At 38.3% G+C, this 26,942-nt stretch overlaps 1 protein-coding gene across 1 annotated transcript in view; it reads left to right on the top strand.

Annotated features, from left to right (window-relative positions):
• The window catches only part of TTN (titin), a 201,585-nt gene that overhangs the window by 129,390 nt on the left and 45,253 nt on the right, over positions 1-26,942 (top strand). Inside the window, exons 191-248 of the mRNA XM_053470904.1 lie at positions 44-240; positions 326-631; positions 730-1,008; positions 1,095-1,394; positions 1,480-1,782; positions 1,879-2,256; positions 2,519-2,821; positions 2,904-3,203; positions 3,309-3,605; positions 3,816-4,100; positions 4,224-4,517; positions 4,672-4,971; positions 5,084-5,392; positions 5,484-5,674; positions 5,915-6,344; positions 6,425-6,733; positions 6,824-6,972; positions 7,065-7,097; positions 7,184-7,313; positions 7,397-7,696; positions 7,806-8,123; positions 8,378-8,674; positions 8,779-9,078; positions 9,180-9,494; positions 9,588-9,736; positions 10,011-10,161; positions 10,255-10,536; positions 10,635-10,937; positions 11,142-11,444; positions 11,537-11,818; positions 11,922-12,221; positions 12,310-12,612; positions 12,705-13,013; positions 13,106-13,387; positions 13,488-13,787; positions 13,892-14,185; positions 14,278-17,244; positions 17,336-17,656; positions 17,744-18,028; positions 18,109-18,408; positions 18,519-18,821; positions 18,943-19,218; positions 19,453-19,752; positions 19,838-20,140; positions 20,222-20,521; positions 20,616-20,903; positions 20,987-21,283; positions 21,376-21,678; positions 21,784-22,089; positions 22,575-22,862; positions 22,977-23,267; positions 23,569-23,856; positions 23,942-24,532; positions 24,622-24,726; positions 25,032-25,229; positions 25,313-25,609; positions 25,695-26,282; positions 26,637-26,939. Coding sequence (XP_053326879.1) covers positions 44-240; positions 326-631; positions 730-1,008; positions 1,095-1,394; positions 1,480-1,782; positions 1,879-2,256; positions 2,519-2,821; positions 2,904-3,203; positions 3,309-3,605; positions 3,816-4,100; positions 4,224-4,517; positions 4,672-4,971; positions 5,084-5,392; positions 5,484-5,674; positions 5,915-6,344; positions 6,425-6,733; positions 6,824-6,972; positions 7,065-7,097; positions 7,184-7,313; positions 7,397-7,696; positions 7,806-8,123; positions 8,378-8,674; positions 8,779-9,078; positions 9,180-9,494; positions 9,588-9,736; positions 10,011-10,161; positions 10,255-10,536; positions 10,635-10,937; positions 11,142-11,444; positions 11,537-11,818; positions 11,922-12,221; positions 12,310-12,612; positions 12,705-13,013; positions 13,106-13,387; positions 13,488-13,787; positions 13,892-14,185; positions 14,278-17,244; positions 17,336-17,656; positions 17,744-18,028; positions 18,109-18,408; positions 18,519-18,821; positions 18,943-19,218; positions 19,453-19,752; positions 19,838-20,140; positions 20,222-20,521; positions 20,616-20,903; positions 20,987-21,283; positions 21,376-21,678; positions 21,784-22,089; positions 22,575-22,862; positions 22,977-23,267; positions 23,569-23,856; positions 23,942-24,532; positions 24,622-24,726; positions 25,032-25,229; positions 25,313-25,609; positions 25,695-26,282; positions 26,637-26,939 — 19,379 coding nt within the window. The remainder of the gene's footprint in view (positions 1-43; positions 241-325; positions 632-729; positions 1,009-1,094; positions 1,395-1,479; positions 1,783-1,878; positions 2,257-2,518; positions 2,822-2,903; positions 3,204-3,308; positions 3,606-3,815; positions 4,101-4,223; positions 4,518-4,671; positions 4,972-5,083; positions 5,393-5,483; positions 5,675-5,914; positions 6,345-6,424; positions 6,734-6,823; positions 6,973-7,064; positions 7,098-7,183; positions 7,314-7,396; positions 7,697-7,805; positions 8,124-8,377; positions 8,675-8,778; positions 9,079-9,179; positions 9,495-9,587; positions 9,737-10,010; positions 10,162-10,254; positions 10,537-10,634; positions 10,938-11,141; positions 11,445-11,536; positions 11,819-11,921; positions 12,222-12,309; positions 12,613-12,704; positions 13,014-13,105; positions 13,388-13,487; positions 13,788-13,891; positions 14,186-14,277; positions 17,245-17,335; positions 17,657-17,743; positions 18,029-18,108; positions 18,409-18,518; positions 18,822-18,942; positions 19,219-19,452; positions 19,753-19,837; positions 20,141-20,221; positions 20,522-20,615; positions 20,904-20,986; positions 21,284-21,375; positions 21,679-21,783; positions 22,090-22,574; positions 22,863-22,976; positions 23,268-23,568; positions 23,857-23,941; positions 24,533-24,621; positions 24,727-25,031; positions 25,230-25,312; positions 25,610-25,694; positions 26,283-26,636; positions 26,940-26,942) is intronic.

Below are 26,942 nucleotides of genomic sequence, written 5' to 3'. Positions count from 1 at the left end.
CAAGAAGCTTTGTGGTTAACTGTATTGTTTAATATGTTCATAGATACGTCATTGAAAAGAAAGAGAAGCTTGGAACACGTTGGGTGAAAGCTGGAAGGACATCTGGACCTGAATGTCAGTTCAGGGTTACTGATGTCATTGAGGGTACAGAAGTACAGTTCCAGGTCCGTGCAGAAAATGAAGCTGGTGTTGGTCATCCAAGCGAGCCTACAGATCTGCTACCTATTGAAGATCCCACAAGTAAGAAAGGAGTCAACTGGTCTGCTGTATATTGGGTCTTGTTAAATTGGTGTTTAATTTAATTAAACCATCTCTTGTTTTTCAGGTCCTCCATCACCACCTCTTGAGTTACATGTTACAGATGCCAGCAGAAACCATATCTCGATTGCCTGGAAACCTCCAGAGAAAAATGGTGGCAGTCCGATTATTGGATATCACATTGAAGCATGTCCAGTAGGCACTGAAAAATGGATGAGAATCAACTCTCGACCAGTAAAAGAATTGAAATACAAAGCAGAAGAAGGCATCATTCCTGACAAAGAGTACATTCTTAGAGTTAGAGCAGTCAATGCCATTGGTGCTAGTGATCCTTCTGAGATTTCTGAGAATGTTTTTGCCAAAGACCCAGATTGTGAGTTGAAATTAGTAACTTTTACCTGCATCTTGTTGCCACATAAATGTCAAAATCTGTGTCTAAGACTTTATTTAACAATAAATATTTTCTTGTAGGTAACCCAACAATTGATCTTAAAACACAAGATCTTATTGTTGTTGAAGGAGAAAAGCTTACTATCCCAGTGCCTTTCAGAGCTGTGCCAATGCCCACTATCACCTGGCACAAAGATGGAAGAGATATTAAGATTGGCGACAGAGTTGCAAAAAAGAGTGACTACACCTCAGCAACCCTTGATGTGTCTAGTGTGGTTCGTGGAGATGCTGGTGTTTACACAATTACTCTTGAAAATAAAATAGGCTCAACAACAGGCTCCGTTAATGTTAAAGTGATCGGTAACTATTAAATGTCTACTTGCTCGTATTTTATACAAGTCTTAAAATGCTGGCACATTCTTACTATGATTATCTTTGTCATATAGGTTTACCTGGACAGTGCAAGGATCTTAAAGCAAATGATGTCACCAAGAACACATGCAAAGTATATTGGGAACCACCAGAATATGATGGCGGAACCCCTATATTACATTATGTTCTTGAGCGCAGAGAAGCTGGCAGAAGAACATACACACCTGTTATGTCTGGGGAAAACAAACTGACATGGAATGTTAAAGATCTTATTCCAAATGGAGAATATTATTTCAGAGTAAAAGCAGTTAACAAGATTGGTGGAGGAGAGTACCTTGAACTTCGAAACCCAATTATTGCAGAAGACCCAAAACGTAAGCGTTCGAGATAGAATAAAAATATTATTTGTATATTATTATGTGCCTATATTTACCCTTTTGTTTGGATCTTTTCATGCAGAACGCCCTGATCCACCTGTTGATGTTGATACTCACAACCCATCCTCAAAATCTATAACTTTGACTTGGAAACCTCCCCAGTATGATGGAGGTTGCAAAATATTAGGTTATATCATTGAAAAGCTTCCCAAAGGTGGTGAAAAGTGGGAAAGGTGCAATGATTCTCTTGTACCTGTATTGTCTTACACCGTAAAGGGCTTGGAAGAAGGAAATGAATATCAGTATCGTGTACGTGCAGAAAATATTGCTGGTATTAGTGATCCTTCTCGTGCTACTCCAGGAATTAAAGCTGTAGATCCTATAGGTGAGTATGAGTAAACAATACCAACAGAGCCACAACTCCAGAAAGTTAAGGAAAGATCAAACTTGTATTGTTTTTCTTTTTTGGTTACCCAATTAGATCCACCAAAGGTGTTCCTATCTGGCAGTCTACAATCTGGGCTCGATGTTAGGCAGGGAGAAGAAATTAATTTAGAAGCACACATAACTGGATCACCTTATCCTACAATCACATGGCTCAAAAATGATGAAGTCATAAGACCGGAGGAGATCAAAAAGAGAGTTGAGAAAGTAGTGCCCTTCCGCAGAAAGAAGGAAGTTGATGTAGAAGAGCCATTCCACCTGCGTCTACCAGAGCGTTTGACTGTTGATAACAGTAGACATGGAGAATCTGCAATATCTGTTAGAGATTCTATTCGAGACGATCATGGAACATTTACCATTAGAGTCGAAAATGATCATGGTGTAGCAAAGGCCTCATGTCAAGTGAATGTGCTGGGTAAGTACAAAATGTGTTCATTTTTATTTAAATTGTAGGTGTGAACAGTAAAGCACAGTCATGTTGTAGAAGCACAATGTAAAAATGTTGTGTATAATATATATTATACAGTATATATATATATATATATATATATATATATATATATATATATATATATATATATATATATATATATATATATATATATATATATATATATATATATATATATTGCATATGCCCATTATGGAATTATGCTTATTTTGTGTTTCAATATTAGATACACCAGGTCCACCAGTGAACTTTACATTTGAAGAAATCAGGAAAAACTCAGTAATCTGCAAATGGGAACCTCCCTTGGATGATGGCGGAAGTGAAATCCTCAATTACATTTTGGAGAAGAAAGATAATTCTAAAGCTGAACTAGGCTGGGTTAATGTAACAACCATACTGAGACACCTCAAATATCCAGTAACAAAACTTATTGAGGACAAGGAATATATCTTCCGTGTTAGAGCTGAAAATAAATTTGGTCCAGGGCCACCATGTGTTTCTGCACCTGTTGTTGCAAAGGATCCATTCAGTAAGTCTAAGTAGTTTTATTTAGTCAACCATTCATTGTTTTATTGGGGAAGAAAATAATACAAAACAAATTTTTTTTGCAGCTCCTCCTGACGCACCAGACAAACCTGATGTTGAAGAGGTTACAAGCAAAGATATGTTGGTTAAATGGAAAGAACCAAAAGACAATGGAAGTCCAATTTTAGGATACTGGATTGAAAAACGTGAAATTAATAGCACCCACTGGACACGAGTCAACAGAGAACTTGTCAGTGCACTTGAATTGAGAGCTAATGGCCTATTGGAAGGCCTCACTTATATATTTAGAGTGTGTGCAGAAAATGCAGGAGGTGTTGGAAAGTTCAGTGTACCATCAGATCCAAAGACTGCCCAAGATCCAATATGTAAGTAATGACTCAAATCTTAAATTATTTGTAATACTGTGTGAGTGACAACTGCAGCGTAGTCAACAGAGTATGTGATGGATTTTATTTATGTTTTCTTTTAAGTGCTTCCTGGTCCACCAACTCCAAGAGTCATTGACACCAGCTCATCTGCAATTGACCTAGAATGGGACCCCCCTCTTTATAATGGTGGTGGAGATATTATTGGTTACTTTGTTGATAAGCAGTTGATGGGCACAAACGAATGGTCTCGATGCACAGATAAGCCAATTAAGATTCGCAAATACACAGTCACTGGAATAAGAGAAGGTGCAGATTACAAGCTTCGAGTGAGTGCTGTTAATGCAGCTGGTGAAGGTCCTCCAGGGTTGACTGATCCCATCACTGTTCTTGAACCTCAAGGTAAATATTTTCTTTTGGATTTTGAAAAATAATTTAATTTATATAATTTCAACTTTTATTATGAAATAAATAATTGATTCAATCTTAATATCGTCCATATATCTTATGAAACTGCCATGCTACATCTAGTAATTAATTAGAGAATTTTTAAAATATTTCTTTATAGTATATTCATAGTGTATTCATTTAAATATTTATTTGCTCTCTTAGAACCACCTATGGTTGAATTGGACCTCTCTGTAAAGGATGGTATCCAGATTCTGGCAGGACAAACTCTAAAAATTCCAGCAACTGTGTTTGGACGCCCTGCACCTAAAATTCAATGGTCTATAGAAGAAGGAGAACTGGATAAAGAAAGAGCTGAAATTGTAAATATTGGAAATACATCTGTATTAACCATTGCAAATGCAGAAAGAAGACACTATGGAAGGTATATAATTACAGCCAGCAATGAAAGTGGCACCAAGTCTGCAGCAACTAGAGTTGAGATATTCGGTAAGAAAACCTTTTGCTTTTTGCAGTGGGATTTTTTCAAATAATGCAGCATAAAATATTATGCAATAAATATAATTCAATATTTTTCTCTTAATGGCTCATTGATTCATTATTTATTTACAGATGTTCCTGGTCCAGTTATAGACTTGAAACCGGTTGTTGTTAACCGTAAGATGGCTTTGCTTAACTGGGGTGATCCCTTAGATGATGGTGGAAGTGACATCACAGGCTTCATAATTGAAAGAAAGGATGCCAAAATGCACATTTGGAGGCAGCCAATGGAAACCGAAAGATCGAAATGTGATATTGTTGGACTTTTAGAAGGCCAAGAATATATGTTCCGTGTTATTGCCAAGAACAAGTATGGATGTGGTCCACCTGTTGACTTGGGACCAATTCTTGCTGTTGATCCACAAGGTAACATTCTGAATTCTCCAGTAGATAACTGTGTGGTAATTTATGATCCCATAGGCAGAGATGCACAAAAAAGATTATGGAGATACTGCAAAAATATAGCTTTGTTTCTAACTGTTGTTTATATATAAATATATATACATATTTTTTATTTCAGGCCCTCCTGGTTCACCTGAAAGATTTACTTACACGGAGAGAACTAAGTCTACAATAACTTTGGATTGGAAGCCACCCCGTAATGATGGTGGTAGTCCTATTATAGGCTATATTATTGAAAAGAGACGACATGACACTACAGAGTTTGAGAGATGCAACAAGAGACTCTGTCCAGATACATCCTTTGTTGTGGAGAATCTTGCAGAGCTTCATATGTATGAATTCCGTGCCAAGGCTGTCAATGATATTGGTGAAAGCGAACCTTCTCTTCCTCTAAATGTGGTCATTCAGGATGATGAAGGTACAATCTTTTAGCTATTGTTTGTCTTATAACAATTGTGGGTATGGTTTGTTCTCTGGCTTTTTTTTTTTACTTTTGCATAAACATCCTTATTGTTCATCTTTTCTTACAGTTCCCCCAACAGTCACTCTTCGGTTAGCTGTTAGAGGAGATACAATCAAAGTTAAAGCAGGCGAGCCTGTAAATATACCTGCTGATGTAACTGGTCTCCCAATGCCAAAAATAGAATGGTCCAAAGATGAAGTTGTAATAGAGAAGTCAACACCAGCTGTAAAGATTGAAAAGCAAGAACTATCTAGGGGTGATGCAAAGACAGAGGTAATCATACCTAGTGCACAGAGGAGTGACAAAGGTGCATACACGGTAACAGCATCTAACCGGCTTGGATCTGCATATCGCATTGCCAAGGTGGAAGTATATGGTAAGCAATGTTTCCCCACTGTTATTTCCTGAACTGAAACCTCATTTTTTGTGTATTCCTTAAATAACCTGTGATTTCTGAAATTAATTAGATCGTCCCTCACCACCAAGAAACCTTGCAGTTACTGATATTAAAGCCGAATCATGCTACTTAATTTGGGATGCACCAGAAGACAATGGTGGAAGTGAAATTACCAACTATATAATTGACAAACGCGATGCGAGCAAAAAGAAGTCTGATTGGGAGGAAGTCTCCAATATTGTAGTTGAGAGGCGATATGGGGTAGGTTGAAAATTACCTTTGCAGATTGTCATATTCTTTATATTAATTAGAAATTGTTGCTGTGGTATTGCATTATAAAATATATGATGCAGATGCTATTCCAAAATATTTGAATTGTGATAAATGTCCATGCCTTTGGTAGAATATTCATACAACACAACCTTACACAACTTATTTCATGTTTATGCACTAAAAATGAAAGCAAATTTACAAGTAGGTGTTTTGTATTTATTTTTTCAGGTCTGGAAACTTACTACTAATGGTGAATATCAGTTCAGAGTTAGAGCAGTGAACAAGTATGGTATTAGTGATGACTGCCTTTCTGACAAGGCAGTAATAAAGGATCCATTTGGTCTACCTGGTCCTCCCAAAAAGCCAAAGGTGTCGGAATGCACACGTTCATCGATGTTAGTCTCCTGGGAACCTCCATTGGACAATGGTGGATCTCCAATTACTGGTTATTGGCTGGAGAAGAGAGAAGTTGGTGGTGTGTACTGGGGACGTGTAAACAGAGCTCCAGTCACTAAACCAGCAGTGAAGGGATTGGAATATAACGTACTCCGCTTAATTGAGGGAGTGGAATATCAGTTCAGAGTGATGGCAATCAATGCTGCTGGAGTAGGTCCTCCCAGTGAACCATCCGATCCCGCAAAGGCTGTAGATCCAATCTGTAAGTACTTGTTGTTGGGGTTAAATTAAGAACATATGTAAACTGAGCTAAAAACTAAAACATTTGTTCATTTTGAATAGATGTTCCAAGTGCACCATCATGCCCTGATGTAAAGGACAAAACCAAAACAAGTGTGTCTCTGGCATGGAAGAAACCAGATAAAGACGGTGGCAGTCCAATTAAAGGATACCTTGTTGAAATGCAGGAAGAGGGCAGTTCAGACTGGAAAAAGGTCAATGAACCTGATAAGCTTTTCCCTTCGTGTGAGTGTGTAGTTCCCAACCTACAGGAGCTCAAGAAATACAGATTCAGAGTAAAAGCTGTCAATGCTGCTGGTGAATCCGAGCCTAGTCTTGGTACTGGAGAAATACCAGTTAAAGAAATTCAAGGTAAGAGATGCACATGTTATTAATACTACATAGGCATTCTTTATACATCCAGTTATATCTGACCCTATTTATATATTTGCCTATCAACAGAGGAACCTGACATTTCAATCGACTTACGGGCACAAGATCTTCTGAACTGTCGTGCTGGAACTACAATTAAAATTACTGCTACTATCAGTGGCCGACCTGTCCCAAAAACATCTTGGGAATTTGAAGGAGCAGCAAAGAAGGAGATAAAAGTAATATTATAAACATGTTTGCTATAAATTATCAACTCTTATTTTTTAAATACGCCTTGATGCTTATATTACTTTTCTCTCTCTTTATATAGGATCAAGTTCACAATGTTCCAGAAGATTCTAAGGTAATATGACCATATGCGTTTTTCTATGTATGTGAACAGTAGTTTTAAAAAAAAACAATCTAACCACATATTGTCCACATTTGCAGGTTGAGTCTACAGATACGACTTCTGTAATCATCATTCCTAATTGTAACAGAGGACACTCTGGAAAATATAGTATTACAGCAAAGAACAAAGCTGGACAGAAAACTGTCAATGTCAGAGTAAATGTTTTAGGTAAGATCTATAAACAAATGAAACACGCCCAATTCCCTAATGTCCGTTTGCACATGATTTCATACTTAAAACATGTTTTACAGATGCACCTGGGCCAATAAAAGATCTTAAAGTAAGTGATGTAACAAGGTCAACAGCCAAGCTATCATGGAAAGCCCCTGACAATGATGGAGGAGACAGAATTAAGAACTATATTGTGGAAAAGAGGACAGTAGAAGGAAAATCATGGGTAAAGGTGACCGCTGATTGTGCAGGAACATCCTATACAGTTCCTGATCTCATTGCTGGACAGGAATACTTCTTCAGAGTAACAGCAGAGAACAAGTTTGGAACTGGGCCACCAGTTGCAACCATTCAAAGGACAAAAGCAAGAGATCCCATACGTAAGTTTGTTCATTCACCAGTCTTTAATTTTATATGCTAAAATGGTATAAAAATTAGGTTTCATAACAGAAACATAAAAATCATTTTTGGATTTGGTTTGTTTTATAGATCCACCAGAACCTCCGACCAAGCTAAAAGTTGGCCTTGTCACAAAAAATTCTGTAGCACTTTCATGGAGACCACCAAAGAGTGATGGTGGGGCTCCTGTTACCCACTATATCATTGAACGCTTGGTCTGGGATCCCTCTGGAGAAGGCAAAGAGACTTGGAAACAATGTAATAAACGTGATGTAGAAGAGACAAACTTCACTGTTGAAGATCTCAAAGAAGGGGGAGAGTATGAGTTCCGAGTGAGGGCTGTAAACGAAGCTGGACCTAGCAAACCATCTACTACTGTCGGCCCAGTCTCTGTAAAAGACCAGACATGTGAGTTTTAGGAATACAATTGTTAATCACATTGCAAACTATTAACAACCAGTAAAGTTAGCACACCCCCTGTTTAAAAATGTGTTTGTTGCTCAATTTATAAGTTAGTCCTGTTTTATACTTTTTTTCTGGTAGGTATTTTTATATCTCCATTACATTTGCTACCCACTGATTATGTGTATTTGTGTCTTTTGTTGTTTGCTTTTCATTAATAGTTTGTGGCACTTATTCATGTGTATGTTTATTTTTATCAGGTCCACCATCTATTGAACTGAAAGAATTCCTAGAGGCTGAAGAAGGAACAGATATAAGTATTATAGCAAAGATTAAGGGAGTTCCTTTCCCTACACTGAAATGGTTTAAGGCACATCCAAACAAACCTGATGATAAGCTACCAGTACAATACGATCAACATGTTAATAAAGTTGTTGGTGAGAATGAATGCACTTTGCTGATCCACCAGTCTCGTAGAAATGACACAGCCTTGTACACCCTGACTGCTGAGAATAATCTAGGTGTCGATTCAAAAGAAATGCGACTAAACATCCTTGGTAAGTCTGTTTTATTATCTCATATAGATTATAAATCTGCTTTTTACATTTTACCAGTTCCACTAAATAACATCATTGATTTTCGATTATCCATTTGTTCATAGGACGCCCTGGACCACCAGTTGGACCAATTAAATTTGAATCAATTACAGCTGATACAATGACTCTTGCTTGGCTTCCACCAAAAGATGATGGAGGTTCTAAGATCACAAACTATGTTATTGAGAAAAGAGAGGCAAATAGGAAACTTTGGGCACCGGTAACTAAAGAGGCCAAAGAATGCGTCTTCACTATACCAAAATTGGTTGAAGGCCATGAATATGTCTTCCGAATCATGGCTCAAAACAAGTTTGGTGTTGGGCTACCCCTTGACAGTGAGCCTGAAACAGCCAGAAATCTGTACAGTAAGTCTGATATGTTACTTAACCTTTAAGCAACAGCTGCATTTTTAGTATCGACAACCGTTTTCAGTAATATAACAATTCCCCTCCTTTTGCTCTTACAGCTGTCCCTGGACAATGTGATAAACCCTCAGTCAGCAGCATTACACGTGATTCAATGATGGTGAATTGGGAGGAGCCTGAGTATGATGGAGGCTCACCTGTAACTGGTTATTGGCTAGAAGTGAAGGAAACCACTGGAAAGAGGTGGAAGAGAGTAAATCGTGATCCTATCAAGGTTATGCCTCTGGGTGTATCTTACAAAGTCACAGGGCTTATTGAAGGAACTGATTATCAATATCGTGTGATGGCTATTAACGCTGCTGGTGTTGGTCCTCCAAGTCTACCATCTGACCCAGCTACAGCAAGAGATCCCATATGTGAGTTAATATACTTGTTTTGGCTTTCTGATTGTTTCTTTCCCTTTCCTCAAAGTATATTGATGAGAGACATTTAATTTCTGTCTTCCTCAGCTCCACCAGGCCCACCAATACCCAAAGTTACAGACTGGACAAGGTCTTCTGCCGACTTAGAATGGACTCCACCATCTAAAGATGGAGGGTCTCCTGTAACTGGATATTTTGTAGAATATAAAGAAGAAGGAAAAGAAGAATGGGAAAAGGTCAGTAAAAGAACACCATCCAAAATGAATATAATGTATGAAACCAAGTCACTTGATTATTTTATAAATACCGATGTTTAATGTTTAAAGCGGTTAGTGGAACAATGAGTAATTGTGTTTGGGACATGAACTAGCTTTTGGGTGTTTTGAAGTCATTCAGTTTTTAAAGGACCAAGAAAATATTAGGGATAGGTTATGACATGAATGTAAATACTGTTTCATAACAAGCAATACCATTAATAAACCAAATTCCCTCTCTTAACCATCTGTAAAGGCAAAAGATAAAGAAATCAGAGGTACTAAGTTTGTTGTACCTGGACTGAAAGAAGGAAGCTTCTACAGGTTTAGAGTCAGAGCTGTCAATGCCGCTGGTGTTGGACAACCTGGAGATGTCACTGATGTTATTGAAGCCAAGGACAGAACAAGTAATATTATAAATATTATTTTTAATAAAGTATAATACCTCTTGAAATCATTGCTAAGATTGAACATTTTTTTTATCCCTCTATTTTTTATAGTAATACCTGACATTCAGCTTGATGCCAGTGTAAAGGAGAGAATTGTGGTTCACGCTGGTGGTGTTATTCGTATAATAGCATATGTGTCTGGAAAGCCTGCTCCAGAAATTATTTGGAGTAGAGATGAGAGGGCTTTACCCTCAGAAGCTACTGTTGAAACTACAGCCATAAGCTCGTCTTTAGTCATTAAGAAGTGCCAAAGGAACCACCAAGGCATGTATACACTGGTCGCCAAGAATGCAGGAGGTGAAAGAAAGAAGACTATTATTGTTGATGTATTAGGTATGAAAACACGTCTCATTCAATTAAATCATACAATCAAACATCTCCTTTAAGTGTTTCACAATGCTTCACTGATAAATATTTATTCTAATTGACAGATGTGCCTGGGCCAGTAAGTCTTCCATTTCAGACTGAAAATCTGACTAATGACTCTTGCAAGCTGACATGGTTTTCACCAGAGGATGATGGGGGCTCAGCAATTACTAATTATGTAATTGAGAAACGTGAGGCTGATCGTAGAGGGTGGACACCAGTGTCATACACCGTGACAAGACAAAATGCCACTGTTCAAGGCCTAATACAAGGAGTGGCATACTTTTTCCGTATAGCAGCTGAGAATATTATTGGCATGGGACCATTTGTTGAGACTACAACGGAACTTGTTATTAAAGAACCAATATGTAAGTTGATAAAACTGTGTTCATTATGGTGTAATTTTGATATCTGTCTTTCTTTATGTCTATCTTTTTGTCAATTAAATGTTCAACAATGTTGCATGTCATTTTGTAGTAGCTGTCATTTATAGTAGTTTAATCATCACTTACCTACATAAGTCTATGTAAAATAGTTGGACCATGAATTTGACTATTTGTATTTATCTTCAGCTGTACCTGAACGTCCTGAAGATCTCAGAATTACAGCAGTTACCAAAGACTCAATTAGTCTAAGCTGGAATCCACCAAAATACAATGGAGGATCTGACATTACAATGTATGTACTTGAATCCCGCCTGATTGGAAAAGACAAATTTACAAGGGTTACTAAAGAAAAGTTGCTTGATAGAAAATACACTCATGAAGGTTTAAAGGAAGGAGACACTTATGAATACCGTGTTAGTGCAGTCAACATTGTTGGACAAGGAAAACCTTCATTCTGCACCAAACCAATTACATGTAAAGATGAACTAGGTATGTTTTAGATATAATTTTATTTACGTTACACCACTGAGAATAATACATTTGGTGTTCACTAAAATAAGAATTCTGTTTGTTTCCTTTAGCTCCACCAACAATTGAACTTGACTTTAGAGACAAACTAATTGTACGAGTTGGAGAATCCTTTGCCATGAGTGGACGATATACAGGCAAGCCAGCTCCCAAGGTGTACTGGTTGAAAGATGATATATCAGTTAAAGAAAGTGATCGTACAAAGATAAAAACAACTCCAAGCACCCTCTGTCTCGGCATTTTGAAATCAGTAAGAGAGGATTCAGGCAAATATTGTGTGGTTGTTGAGAACAGCACTGGCACAAGAAAAGGCACATGTCATGTCACTGTTGTTGGTAAGATCATAAAATTGTTATTAGTAGTCCAAAAAAGTGGCATATGTCTGGATTGTAAAGATTGTAAGTAAACGTTTCTGTCGTTGCTACTTATTTCTAATAGATCGACCTCAGCCACCTGTTGGTCCTGTCATTTTTGATGAAGTCCATAAAGATCACATGGTTGTCACCTGGAAACCTCCTCTTGATGATGGTGGTAGTGCAATCACTAATTACATTGTTGAAAAGAAGGACAGCAATAGAGACCTCTGGATGCCAGTGACATCAGCAACTACCAAAACCACATGCAAAGTTCCTAAGTTAATTGAAGGAAGAGATTACACCATTCGAATTTGTGCTGAAAATCTATATGGCATAAGTGATCCACTTTTGTCTGATGAAATGAAGGCCAAAGACCGATTCAGTATGTAATTTCATTAGATCTGATATAACTTAAAAAAATATATCAAAGTGTCACAGATTTTGTTAAAAATTTATTTTCAATTTGACAGGAGTTCCTGAGGCACCTGAGCAGCCAATAATCAAGGATGTAACTAAAAATTCAGCATTGGTAACATGGAATAGACCACGAGATGGTGGCAAGCCAATATTTGCCTATATTGTGGAGAAGAAAGAAACTATGTCCAACCGATGGGCAAAAGTCTCTAAAGAGCCTATTTATCCAGATACACAATATAGAGTAACTGATCTACTTGAAGGATGTGAATATGAATTCAGAGTATCAGCGGAGAATGAAATTGGTGTTGGAGATGCCAGTCCACCATCTAAACCAGTATTTGCCAAGGATCCAATTGGTATGAAATACTTTAAGCATGAGCATCAGTTTAAGATAACCTTTATAAAATGATCTGTTAAATAATTCTGGTTTTGTTTTATTTATTTATAGCCAAACCAAGCCCACCTGTCAACCCAGAAGCAGTTGACAAAACCAAGAATTCTGTTGACTTGTCTTGGCACCCACCAAGACATGATGGTGGGGGCAAGATCATTGGTTATCTTGTGGAATATCAAAAGGTTGGAGATGAAGACTGGACAAAATCAAATCATGCAGCTGATGGCTGCCCTGATACCAAGCACACAGTACTTGGTCTCAAAGAAGGTGAAACATACAAATTCAGAATAATGGCTGTGAATGCTGCTGGTGCATCTGAACCTGCTTATGTTCGGGACCCAGTGCAAGTCAAAGACAGGCTTGGTAAGAAGAGAATATTGCAAAAAAAAACTATACAACAATACAATATATTTTATTGTATGTCTAAATCTGTGTGTAATTCTGTTTAAATCTAGAACCTCCAGAACTAATAATTGATGCCAATATGGCACGGGAACAACAAATTAAAGCTGGAAACACATTAATACTCAGTGCAGTAATTAAGGGTATACCAGTCCCCAAAGTATCCTGGAAAAAGGAAGATAAGGATGTACCTACCAAGGCAGATATTGTTGTCACACCTGTTGGAAGCAAGTTGGAAATTCGCCATTGTGCCAAAGAAGATGCAGGAATATATTCATTGACCGCTGAAAATGAAGCTGGCAGTAAGACTGTCTCTGTTAAAGTTACAGTACTTGGTAAGACATACTAGTTTACATATATTTTCCTAACCAATATATATTGTTTCATTTTTCATCCTGTTTGAGGTAAATTAACACTGTCATTTAATTTTTTTAGACAAACCCGACCCGCCAAGAAATCTAGAAATCAGTGAAATTAGAAAGGATTCTTGTTACCTCACTTGGAAAGAACCAGAGGATGATGGTGGTTCTGCTATAACCAATTATGTGATTGAAAAGCGAGATGTTGCAACTCCTCGATGGGTACCAATCTCAACTACATCTAAAAAGCACAGTACAATGGCTAAACATCTACTTGAAGGAACACAGTATTTGTTCCGTGTTGCTGCAGAGAACCAGTTTGGACGTAGTAGTTTTATTGAGTCAACTAAACCGATTAAGGCAATTGATCCAATCTGTAAGTATTAGTTTATATCTGTCAAGTATTATTATTGCTTAATTATTATTGTTATTTAGATCAGTAATATTGGAAGCTTACTTGTGTTTTTGCGTACCTTTTAGATCCTCCTGGACCACCAAAAAACCTTCACCATGTAGATGTAGACAAGACTGAAGTTTCACTTGCCTGGAACTATCCTGACCGTGATGGTGGTTCTGAAATTACTGGCTTTGTAGTTGACTATCAAGAAGAAGGAGCAGAGGACTGGACAAACTTCAAGACAGTTTCCATACCAGAATGTGTTGTCACTGGTCTAAAGCATGGAAACACATACAAATTCCGTGTAAGAGCCCAGAATGTTGCAGGACTCAGTCGTCCAGATACCACCATACCAATTGAATGCCAAGAAAAACTGGGTAATCAACTTATTCTAAAAAGTGACAAATGTAAATTGTATAACATATTTGTTTGTGTATCATTATTACATGTTTTTTATTTCTTTTTACAGCACCTCCAAGTATAGAAGTGGATGTTAAGTTAATTGAAGGTCTTGTAGTCAAAGCAGGTACAACTGTAAGACTTCCAGCAATTATAAGAGGCATCCCAGTTCCAACTGCAAAATGGGTTACTGACAGTGCAGAAATCAAATCAGAAGGCAACTATACAATCAACACTGACAGTTTCTCAACTGTACTTACAATCAAGAACTGTACAAGAAGAGATACTGGAGAGTATCTCCTAACAGTGTCAAATATAGCCGGAAGCAAGACTGTAGCACTTCATCTAACAGTTCTGGATGTTCCTGGACCACCAGCAGGCCCAATAAATATTCTTGAAGTTACACCAGAGCACATGGTTATCTCTTGGAGACCTCCAAAGGATGATGGTGGAAGTCCAGTAATGAACTATATTGTTGAGAAATGTGAAGGCAAGAAAGAGACCTGGGGAATAGTCAGTACAGGAAGCACTCAAACTAAGGCCAAGATCCCACGCCTTCAGAAAGGAAAGGAGTATACTTTCCGTGTGAGCGCAGAGAATAAGATGGGCATTGGTAAACCTCTAGAATCTCAGCCAACTGTTGCCAAGCATATGTTTGACCCACCATCACCACCTGGTAAGCCAGTTGTTTCTGACATTACTGAGAATGCTGCAACTGTCGCATGGACAATACCTAAATCTGATGGAGGCAGCCCAATCAGTGGTTATATTGTTGAACGGAGAGAAATATCTGGCAAATGGGTGCGAGTAAACAAGACACCAGTGCTTGATCTGAAATATAGGGCTACTGGCCTTTATGAAGGAAACACTTATGAGTTCAGAGTGATTGCTGAAAATAGTGCTGGTCTAAGTAAACCATCACCAGTTTCTGATCCAATAAAAGCGTCCAGACCTATCTCACCACCAGGCCCTCCAATTAATCCTAAACTTAAGGACAAGAGTAGAGAGACAGCTGACTTGGTGTGGACCAAGCCTACCAGAGATGGAGGCAGTCCCATTTTGGGATATATTGTTGAATGCCAGAAAGCAGGAACAGCCAAATGGAACAGAATTAATACAGATGACCTCATTAAGCAATGTGCATTCAGAGTTCCAGGTCTAATTGAAGGAAATGAGTACAGGTTCCGCATTAAAGCTGCCAACATAGTGGGAGAAGGCGAACCCAGAGAATTACCAGAATCTGTCATTGCCAAGGATATTCTACATCCACCAGAGGTTAATCTTGATGTGACATGCCGTGATCTATTAACTGTCAGAGTGGGCCAAACAATTCACATTTCTGCTCGTGTGAAAGGCAGACCAGACCCAGATATAACATGGTCTAAGGATGGCAAATCTGTTTCCAAAGACAATAGGACTGAGATAAATCAAGACTTCCCTCATGTTGATTTGCATGTCAAATCAGCAGTTAGAGCTGATCATGGCAAATATACAATCGTAGCAAAGAACAGCAGTGGACAAGCTCAAGGTGTGGTTGTTGTGAATGTACTTGACAGACCTGGACCATGCCAAAACCTAAAGATTAGCTATGTCACTAAAGACTCTTGCATGGTAGCCTGGGAAAATCCACAAGACAATGGCGGTTCAGAAATAACAAACTACATTGTAGAATACAGAGAACAAAATCAAAGACAATGGTTTGTTATCTCCTCCGATCTCACTAAGCGTTTAATAAAAGCCTCCCTTATAGAAAACCGTGAATATTTCTTCAGAGTATGTGCGGAAAATAAAGTTGGACCAGGTCCTGTAACTGAAACCAAGACACCTATTCTTGCTATTAACCCAGTTGACAAACCAGGTGAACCTGAAAACCTTCATATTGCTGAAGTTGGAAAAACATTTGTTTATCTCAAATGGAGGCGACCAGATTATGACGGTGGAAGTCCCAATCTAACATATCATGTTGAGAGAAAGCTTAAGGATTCTGATGAATGGGAAAGGGTTCACAAGGGCAGTATCAAAGAAACCAATTACCTTGTAGACAGATGTCATGAAAATCAACTCTATCAGTTCAGAGTACAGACCAAGAATGAAGGCGGTGAGAGCAACTGGGTAAAAACAGCTGAGATATTAGTCAAGGAAGAAATTATGAAACCTGCCTTAGATTTGAAATTAGTTGGCACACTAGTTATCAAAGCTGGTGAAACAATACGAATTGAAGCTGGTGTTAGAGGGAAACCTCAGCCAGAGATAACATGGGCTAAAGATAAAGATGCAGCAGACTTAACAAAATCTCCAAGGTTCAAAGTTGATAATGGAACAGATTACTCTAAGTTTAGTCTTGATAAGTCAAGACGATCTGACAGTGGAAAATATGTTATAACTGCTACCAACACAGCAGGCAGCTTTACAGCACATGCTACTGTTAATGTGCTTGATGCACCTGGTCCAGTAAGAAATCTCAAAGTTTCTGATATATCAAGTGACAGATGTGCACTTAGTTGGGATACACCTGAAGATGATGGTGGCTGTGAGATTCAGAACTATATTTTGGAGAAATGTGAAAGCAAGCGCATGGTGTGGACTACTTACTCTTCTTCTGTAATACTAAATCATGCACAAGTAACTAGGCTCATAGAAGGAAATGAATACATCTTCAGAGTTCGTGCAGAAAATAAAATGGGTACAGGTCCCCCAACGGAAACAAAGCCAATTACTGCTAAAACTCGATATGATAGACCTGGTCCTCCTGAGCCTCCAGAAGTCACCAAGGTCAGCAAGGAAGAAATGACAGTAGTCTGGAATCCACCTGAATATGATGGTGGTAAATCTGTCACTGGATATATTCTAGAGAAGAAAGAAAAACGATCTTTGAGATGGGTGGCTGTAAATAAGAGTGCAATCCCAGAAAGAAGGTTGAGAGTCACAAACCTTATCCCAGGACATGAGTATCAGTTCCGTGTTAAAGCAGAAAATGAAATTGGTCTCGGAGAACCAAGTGGTCCATCAAGACCTGTTACTGCCAAAGACCCAATAGGTAATAGCATGTTTTGATTTTCTGTTTCTCATGTTTATTTTTCTTCTCTAGTAGTAACAATATCTCTTTTGTCCTTTTATTATTATTTTAGAACCTCCTGGTCCCCCAACAAACCTCAAAGTAACAGACAGTACAAAGACCTCAATTACCCTTGGATGGGGGAAGCCTGTCTATGATGGAGGTGCACCAATTATTGGTTATGTTGTTGAAATGAGACCTAAAGGTGAAACCAAGGACCCTGAAGAAGGATGGAAGAGATGCAATGTGGCTGCTCAGCTTATCCATACACAATTTACTGTTACCAGTCTTAGTGATAAACAAGAATATGAATTCAGAGTATCTGCGCAGAACCAAGTTGGTATAGGTCGACCTGCTGAACTGAAAGAGGCTGTTACTCCAAAAGAAATTCTTGGTAATTTTTAAAGTTTAAAAATTACATTTGGATATCTGTAAAAAGAAAACAATTTTTTCTAATCTCCCCTATTTTTGTTATTCATAGAATCTCCAGAAATTGATTTGGATGCAAGCATGAGAAAACTAGTCACTGTTAGAGCAGGATGTCCCATTCGACTGTTTGCAGTGGTCAGGGGAAGACCTGCACCCAAAGTTACATGGAGGAAGATGGGTATTGACAATGTTGTCAGGAAGGGACAAGTTGACCTACTTGACACAATGGCTTTCCTTGTCATTCCAAACTCCACACGTGATGATTCGGGCAAATACTCATTGTCTCTTGTCAATGCGGCAGGAGAAAAAGCAGTTTTTGTCAATGTTAGGGTACTTGGTAAGTAAACACTGTACATTTTGTTATTAGAATTTTTTTTTTTGAGATTTTGATCCCCTAACAGAGATTGTGTCACCTAGATACCCCTGGACCTGTTGCTGAATTTACTGTATCTGAGGTCACAAAAATGTCATGCCAACTTTCGTGGGTGCCTCCAGAAAATGATGGTGGAAGTCCTGTAACTCATTATATCTTAGAAAAACGAGAAGTAGACAGGAAGACATGGGCAACAGTAACTGCTGACTGGAAGAAAACAAGCTTCAAAGTTGCTAATCTTGTGCCTGGAACTGAATACTTCTTCAGAGTAACAGCTGTTAATGAATACGGATCAGGCGTTCCAAGAGACACACCTAAAACTGTACTTGCAACAGATCCATTAAGTACGTACAATGCCTATAATAGTATTAACATACTGTTCACCTTTATTAATAATTCTTATTGTTAATGTTTTTATTGGTTGTGTTAACATTTTGAAACCTTTTTTTATCAGGCGAACCAGACCCACCTAAAAAGCTTGATGTAACAGAAATTACAAAGAACAGCGCCACTTTGGCTTGGTTACCCCCACTACGTGATGGTGGAGCCAAAATTGATGGCTATGTAATTAGTTATCAAGCTGAAGGACAACCAGAACATAACTGGACCCAATATTCTGTTGTGAAAGATCTGAACATTGTAGTAGTTGGTCTTAAAGAAGGCACAAAATACAAATTCCGGGTAGCAGCAAGAAATTCTGTTGGCGTGAGCTTACCCAGGGAAGCCGAGGGATTATTTGAAATCAAAGAGCAACTCAGTAAGTAACATAATTGATGGCCATGAGTGATCTTTCCACTTGTGCCCTTGTTAAACCTAGCAGCTTTTCTGGAATAACTATACATACAACTATTCAACTCATATTGTTGGTTTTTTTTTAGTGCCTCCAAAGGTCTTGTTGCCTGAACACATCAGCATTAAAGCAGGACAGAAGCTTAGAATTGAAGCACATGTCTATGGAAAGCCTTTCCCTGTAACCAAATGGCTGAAAGCAGAAGCTGATGTAATACCCTCAGGTCGTTTGGCTATCCATAAGGCACAGAACTCAACAGTTCTGATAATGAAAGATGTAACAAGAAAAGACAGTGGCTACTATACTGTCTCTGCAGAAAACAGTTCTGGCATTGCTACACAGAGAGTTCGTGTGATAATTATGGGTATGTATAATTCCTTGTTTTTTTCCTATGAGTAGACCAGGGCTGCACAATTCCTCAAGGGTCATAAACAGGCCAGAAGGTATGTGTATACTTGCTTGAAAATTGTTTTAATAATTTTTTGGAATCCCTGTGCTCAAGGTGGGAAATCCAAAAATTATTAATGGGGTTGTGCAGTCCTGGAGTAGACTAATTATTTGGGCATGTATTTACCATTTTCTTATTTGATGTCTATAGATGTCCCCGGTCCACCAGAACATCCTTTCGAAATTTCTGAGATTGACTCTGAAGCATGTACACTCTCATGGCACTTGCCTCTTGAGGATGGTGGCAGCAACATTACAAACTATGTGGTTGAAAAGTGTGATGTAAGCAGAGGTGATTGGGTCACAGCAGTAGCATCAGTTACCAAAACCAGTTGCCGTATAGGAAAGCTAATACCTGGGCAAGAATATATTTTCCGTGTCCGTGCGGAAAATCGCTTTGGGGTTTCTGAACCAATAACCTCAGAGAGGATGATTGCAAAGTTCCCATTCGGTAAGTAATGTTTATATTATTTTCCCTTTACATCCTTATCTGGAAAACAGAGACTAACACTGCATTTTGTATTAAAAAATTGCAGATGTTCCAAGTGAGCCAAAGAATGCCCGTGTAACCAAAGTCAACAAAGATTGCATTTTTGTGGCATGGGATAGACCCGATGATGATGGTGGAAGCCCCATTACTGGTTACATGATTGAGCGCAAAGAAAGAAACAGCCTCCTGTGGGTGAAAGCCAATGACACTCTTGTACGCACAACAGAATATCCTTGCGTTGGTATGGTTGAAGGTTTAGAGTACACATTTAGAATTTCTGCTCTAAATAGAGCTGGTGCCAGCAAGCCTAGCAAGCCCACTGAATACGTGACAGCAAGAACACCTGTTGGTGAGTACCATATGAAATCTCTATATGTAAGTCCAGCCATTACATATTCACACATACTTCAATAATGATATGTGCTTGCAGATCCACCTGGTAAACCAGAAGTTATTGACATCACCAGAAGCACGGTGTCCCTTGTCTGGACAAGACCTAAGCACGATGGAGGAAGTAAGATAATTGGCTATATAGTTGAAGCCTGCAAACTCCCTGGTGAGAAGTGGGTAAAATGCAACACCACGGCATCTCAGATTCCTACTGAGGAATATACTGTTACCGATCTGGAAGAAAATGAGAGGTACCAATTCAGAGCAATTGCCAAGACAGCTATTAACATCAGCCGGCCTTCTGAACCTTCAGACCCAGTTACCATTCAGGCAGAAAATGGTACGAATAGCATAGCATTTTTTTTCATTATTTTTTGCATTCTTACTACATAATATAGATATATATTTTGATACAATATTGATCTTGTTTACAGTTCCTCCCAAGATTGATCTCAGTATAGAGATGAAATCTCTGATCACAGTTAAAGCTGGATCAAATGTATGTCTGGATGCTCAGGTATTTGGTAAACCTATGCCAGCAATCTCTTGGAAAAAGGGAGCAGATGTTGTGAAACCAGCTGAGGGTATTAAGATGACAACCAAGAGGAACCTCTGCTTGCTAGAGTTGTTCAGTGTTAATCGAAAAGAAACAGGAGAATACACTATTATTGCTGAAAATGCAAGCGGCTCTAAGTCAGCAACAATCAAGCTGAAAGTTCTAGGTAAGTCAGTATTGCTAATAATTTGTCAACTCCTGTAAATGATTGCTTTTACAAACGTCAAACTCATTTAATTTTGCTTTCAGATAAACCTGGACCACCTGCTTCAGTGAAGATAAATAATATGTATTCTGATCGTGCCATGCTCAGCTGGGAGCCACCACTTGAAGATGGTGGATCTGATATTACAAATTATGTAATTGATAAACGTGAGACAAGCAGACCTAACTGGGCACAAGTTACGGCAAACGTACAAACCACCAGTTGCAGTGTGGAAAAATTGATTGAAGGGCATGAATATCAATTCCGTATTGCAGCTGAAAACAAATATGGTGTTGGAGATCACATTTTAACAGAATCAGTGATTGCCAAGAATCCATACGGTAAAGGCAACCTGTAATCTGTCTCTGTAGTTGTTTAACCTCAGCTAGGGTAAACTATAATATAATTCTGACATTTTAAAACTTTTTTACAGATGTGCCTGGCCAATGTGAGCCACCCATTATAAGCAACATGACCAAGGATCATATGACTGTAAGCTGGAAAATACCAGCTGATGATGGAGGATCTCCAATCACTGGGTATATACTTGAGAAACGTGATACTAAGTCTTTCACCTGGTCTAAGGTAACCAGAAAACCTGTTATTGAAAGAACTGTGAAAGCGACTGGACTTCAAGAAGGTAACGAGTACGAGTACAGAGTTATTGCCTTGAACAAGGCTGGACCTGGCAAGCCTAGTAATTCATCAAAAGCAGCTTATGCCGTTGATCCACAGTGTAAGTTAACTTCTGACTTGAACTTATCTATATTCACTGTTGATGAATTTCACATTTTACCAAATATTTTGATCTAAATGCTGGTTTGTTGTACCTTTTTATCAGATCCACCTGGGCCTCCTGCTTTCCCCAAAGTCATTGACACAACACGAAGCAGTATAAGTCTATCGTGGAGCAAACCAGCCTATGATGGTGGAAGCCCCATTATAGGTTACTTGGTTGAAGTTAAAAGAGCTGACACAGATCACTGGGTACGATGCAACTTGCCTAAGAATTTGAAAGATACTACCTATACAGCTACTGGTCTGATGGAAAAAACAGAGTATCAGTTCCGTGTTTCAGCTGTGAATAAAGTTGGATATAGTGATCCTAGTGAAGTTCCAGACAAGCACATGGCTCAAGATATTCTGAGTAAGTATTTTTTTCCCCCCAAAGGTCAAAAAAAAAAAAAAAAAAAAAACAGCATTAAAGATGGAATAGTCTGTTGTGTGTGTAACTAACTCTGGCATCTGTTTTGTGTGTCATTCATCAAAGCTATGTTGAAATAATAATAACGTACAATACTGGTTCAGAGAGGTCCTGTAATAGAAAAACGCGATATAACCTTTTTTTTTCTTTTAAATAAACAATGTATACTATACAGTAGTGACAGTAGTGTAGAGGTAATATAAATTGCATGTGTACTTTATATGTACTTTAGAATCATCTCCCATCACCTTTTTATTAATGTTATTATTTGTATTTTTTAAAATAAGTATTTTATGTTTCATATAGCACAATATAGCTATACTTACATATGCTAGTCTAAACAACAGACATCTGATTATGGAGACTCTATGCAGTATAAGATGATTGCCATTAATTGTTTGCGTAAACAACTTTCATTTTACCCACAGTTGCCCCAGAAGGAGATCTCGATGCTGATTTGAGAAAGGCTCTTGTATTGCGTGCTGGTGTTACAATGAGGCTTTATGTGCCAGTAAGAGGACGTCCACCACCAAAGATTTCCTGGTCGAAACCAGATGCCAATCTAAAAGAAAGACAAGGCCTGGATATTAAAACAACTGAGCATGACACTTTCCTACGTTGCGAAAATGTTAACAAGTATGATGCTGGCAAATACATCTTAACCTTGGAGAACAGCAGTGGTATTAAGACATATACTATAGTAGTCAAGGTTCTTGGTAAGTATGCCAAGCATACGTAAAGTTATATATATTGTTATTATATATTGTTATTTTATTTACTTTAAAGCAAATGTATATTTTTTAATAACCAGTATTTTTTCTTGTATACAGATACTCCTGGACCACCTGTCAATCTTGTCATTAAAGAAACATCAAAAGACTCAGCAATGATTTCATGGGATCCACCAATCATTGATGGAGGCAGCCCAGTGAAAAGCTATATTGTTGAGAAGCGTGACGCTGAAAGGAAGGCCTGGTCAACAGTCTCTACTGACTGTGCTAAAACATCATTTAGGATTTCTAACCTGGAGGAAGGAAAATCATACTTTTTCAGAGTATTAGCTGAAAACGAATATGGCATTGGTGAACCATGTGAAACACATGATGCTGTCAAAGCTTCTGGTAAGAAAAAAGTCTTGACAGTATGAAAAATGCAAATATATCATTAATTGGTAGAGAAATGTATGGCAGAATTACAGCAGAAGGTAAATGCATTCATAAACTGACTTAGGACATAATAGGGCTCTTGAATTATCTAAGAGGTTTGTAAAAATCCCACCTCTCATATCTAGATACTTGTGATAGTGATAAGATTGATAGATGGGCAAAACTGTGAAAGATATTGAATCTTATAAAATGTGATGTCTGTAGGTCACTTACTACCAGAAACTGTAACATTCATTAATTTACTATAATATTCTAGAAAAACCTGGACCAGTAAAAGATCTAAAGGCTTTGGCAGTGTCCAAGTCATCTTGCACAATTGCATGGAAAAAACCAGTGAGTGATGGTGGAAGTCGCATCATTGGCTACTCAGTGGAGCTCTTGACTGATGGGGACAAGTGGAGAGAAGTGACGCAATCCAAGAACCTACAATACACAATGAAAGATTTGGAGGAAGGCAAGGAATACACTTTCAGAGTGACAGCCCAAAATGATGCCGGCTATAGTTCTCCAAGTGAAATAACAATTGTGGCCAAGGATGATGTTGGTATGTAGTGAATTGGTTTCATTTACAAAAAATAGCAGGTAGAACATAGAAGAATATATATATATGTGTTTTTGTTTATTTGCAGTTGCACCCAACATAGACTTGAAAGATCTGCCAGATTTGTGCCATGTTGCCAAAGAAGGAAGCAGTTTCAGACTCAAAATCCCAATAAGTGGAAAACCTGCTCCAACCGTTACATGGAAGAAAGGTGACGATAAGGTCTTGACTGACAAAGGAAGAGTAACCGTTGAGTCTACAGCAGTAAACACTATTTTGACAGTGCGGGACTGCCAGAAAGATGATGCTTCAAAATACACAATTACTTTGAAGAACCCTGCTGGAACTAAGGAGTCCACGTTATTTGTGAAAGTTGTTGGAAAACCAGGCATCCCAACAGGTCCTATAAAGTTTGATGAAGTAACTGCAGATGCTGTTACACTTATCTGGGGTCCACCCAAAGATGATGGTGGTTCTGAAATTACTAACTACATCCTGGAAAAGAGAGATTTTGTAACAAACAAATGGGTAACTTGTGCTTCTGCTGTTCAAAAGACTACATTTAGAGTGACAAGACTTCATGAAGGTACAGAGTATATCTTCAAAGTGAGCGCTGAAAACAAATACGGTGTTGGTGAAGGTCTGAAGTCTGAGTCCATTGTCGCAAAACATCCATTTGGTAAGTAAAATTGTTCATTTTAGCTAGTGTAGGAAAGTAAAACAGATTTAAAAAGCAAGTTATCTAATGCCATTGATGGTTACTTGTAGATGTACCAGATGCTCCTCCACCTCCAAAGATTGTTGAAATGAGACATGATTCAGCAACACTTACCTGGGTAGATCCAAGGAAGACTGGTGGCTCTCCTATAACAGGTAAACTTTATGTGTGCATATTTATTTATTACAAAAGATTCAACTACACTGCCCATATTTTAGGTAAACATTCCATATCTGTTTTATATGGCTACCTAACCGCTCCACTTTACGGTGATATAAATACATTTACCATAAAAAATTACTCACTTATTTAATCCAGATTTGTCAGAGTAATTCATATGATTGGAAGAAAAGAACATGTGTGTTAGAACCTACTAGACACCTGTGTGTAGTTTATTTATCCTTTCAGCAACAGTTAACACATGTTCATGGTTGCTATAAAATATAATGTTTTATTGCAGGTTATCATCTTGAGTACAAAGAAAAGAACAGTCTGCTGTGGAAGAGAGCAAGTACAACTCCATTGAGGATGAGAGATTTCAGAGTTACAGGTCTGACAGAAGGTCTTGAGTATGAATTCCGAGTTATGGCCATAAACCTTGCCGGAGTAGGTAAACCAAGTTTCCCATCTGAGTCTGCTATAGCCCTTGATCCAATTGGTAAGTTTAGCTACAGTAAAAGGCTGTCTAAAACATGGCAATGTGTGTTAATAATGTGTTAATGACCGTACATTTTTTTTTAGATCCTCCTGGTAAACCTGAAGTGATTAGCGTAACAAGGAATTCAGCAACACTCATATGGACGGAACCAAAATATGATGGTGGACACAAGCTTGTTGGATATATTGTTGAAAAACGTGACATACCTGCAAAAAGCTGGATGAAGGCCAATCATGTTAATGTCCAGGAATGTGCATTTACAGTGAATGACCTCATCGAAGGAGGAAAATATGAATTTAGAATCAAAGCTAAAAATACGGCCGGAGCTGTCAGTCCACCATCAGAAACTACAGGAACCGTTATATGCAAAGATGAATATGGTATGTGCGAAAATGTTTACATTTTCATTAGATATGCAGTGTTACTTGAATATCTTCTTACTTATGGTTACATCTCTTTCTACAGAGGCACCAACTATTGTTATAGATCCAGCTTTGAAGGAAGGCTTAACAGTAAAGGCAGGAGATACCATTGTTATGACTGCCACAAGCATTCTTGGTAAACCACCTCCAACATCTGTATGGTCAAAAGCCGGAAAGGACTTTAAACATTCTGACATTGTGAATATTGTCATGGGCCCAACATCTTCTACACTTTCTGTTAAATATGCCTCCCGTAAGGATTCTGGGGAATACACAATTACTGCAAGCAATCCTTTTGGCACAAAAGAGGAACATGTGTATGTAAAAGTATTAGATGTCCCTGGCCCTCCAGGACCAATCGAGGTGAGCAATGTGTCTGCAGAGAAAGCCACACTTAACTGGACACCTCCTACTGAAGATGGTGGATCTCCAATAATCTCGTACACTCTGGAAAAGAGAGAAACCAGCCGTTTGCTCTGGACACTCGTAGCTGAAAATATCCAGTCTTGCAGACATGTTGTTAGCAAGCTAATCCAAGGAAATGAATATGTCTTCCGTGTTTCTGCTGTAAACCAGTATGGTGTCGGTGAACCTGTACAGTCTGAACCAGTGAAAATGGTGGATAGTTTTGGTAAGTAAATTTCAGGTCTGTTTATTAGAGATGCTAAAGCTCCATCACAGTAAAGAAGCTTTAAAAAAAGGTACTTGAGGTACTAAGTATTAAAACCTGTTGACCCATGATTTATTCTGATTGCCTACAGAGTCATGAATGATTTGTTTCTTTCCTCTGAGCGAATGATAAAATGTTTTATTGCCATCATCTTGGTCAGTCCAGTTAATTATATCTTTAAAAGGTTGACCTTGATCGCTATTGTGTCAGACTTTTTTAACCATAACTATGTTATCAACTCAGTTGCTGATGGAATATGTGTTAATACTGTATAATAGTATAACTTTGGCATAATTAAATCTTTTTCTATGCTAGGTCCACCGGGACCTCCAGGAAAACCAGAAGCAACAAATGTGACCAAGACCACAGTAACTGTTTGCTGGAAGCGTCCAGTAAATGACGGTGGTAGTGAAATCACTGGATACTATGTTGAAAGGAAGGAAAAGAAAGGATTGAGATGGGTTAGAGCATCAAAGAAACCAGTTTCTGATCTTAGATTGAAAGTGACTGGACTCGTGGAAGGAAATGAATATGAGTTCAGAGTGAGTGCAGAAAACAAAGCTGGTGTTGGTCCACCCAGTGACGCCTCTCTACCCATTTTAACAAAGGATGTAGCATGTG

This window comes from Spea bombifrons, chromosome 7 (genome assembly GCF_027358695.1).
Source record: "Spea bombifrons isolate aSpeBom1 chromosome 7, aSpeBom1.2.pri, whole genome shotgun sequence".
NCBI classification, from domain to species: domain Eukaryota; kingdom Metazoa; phylum Chordata; class Amphibia; order Anura; family Pelobatidae; genus Spea; species Spea bombifrons.
This window is presented reverse-complemented; position numbering and strand designations above follow the sequence as displayed.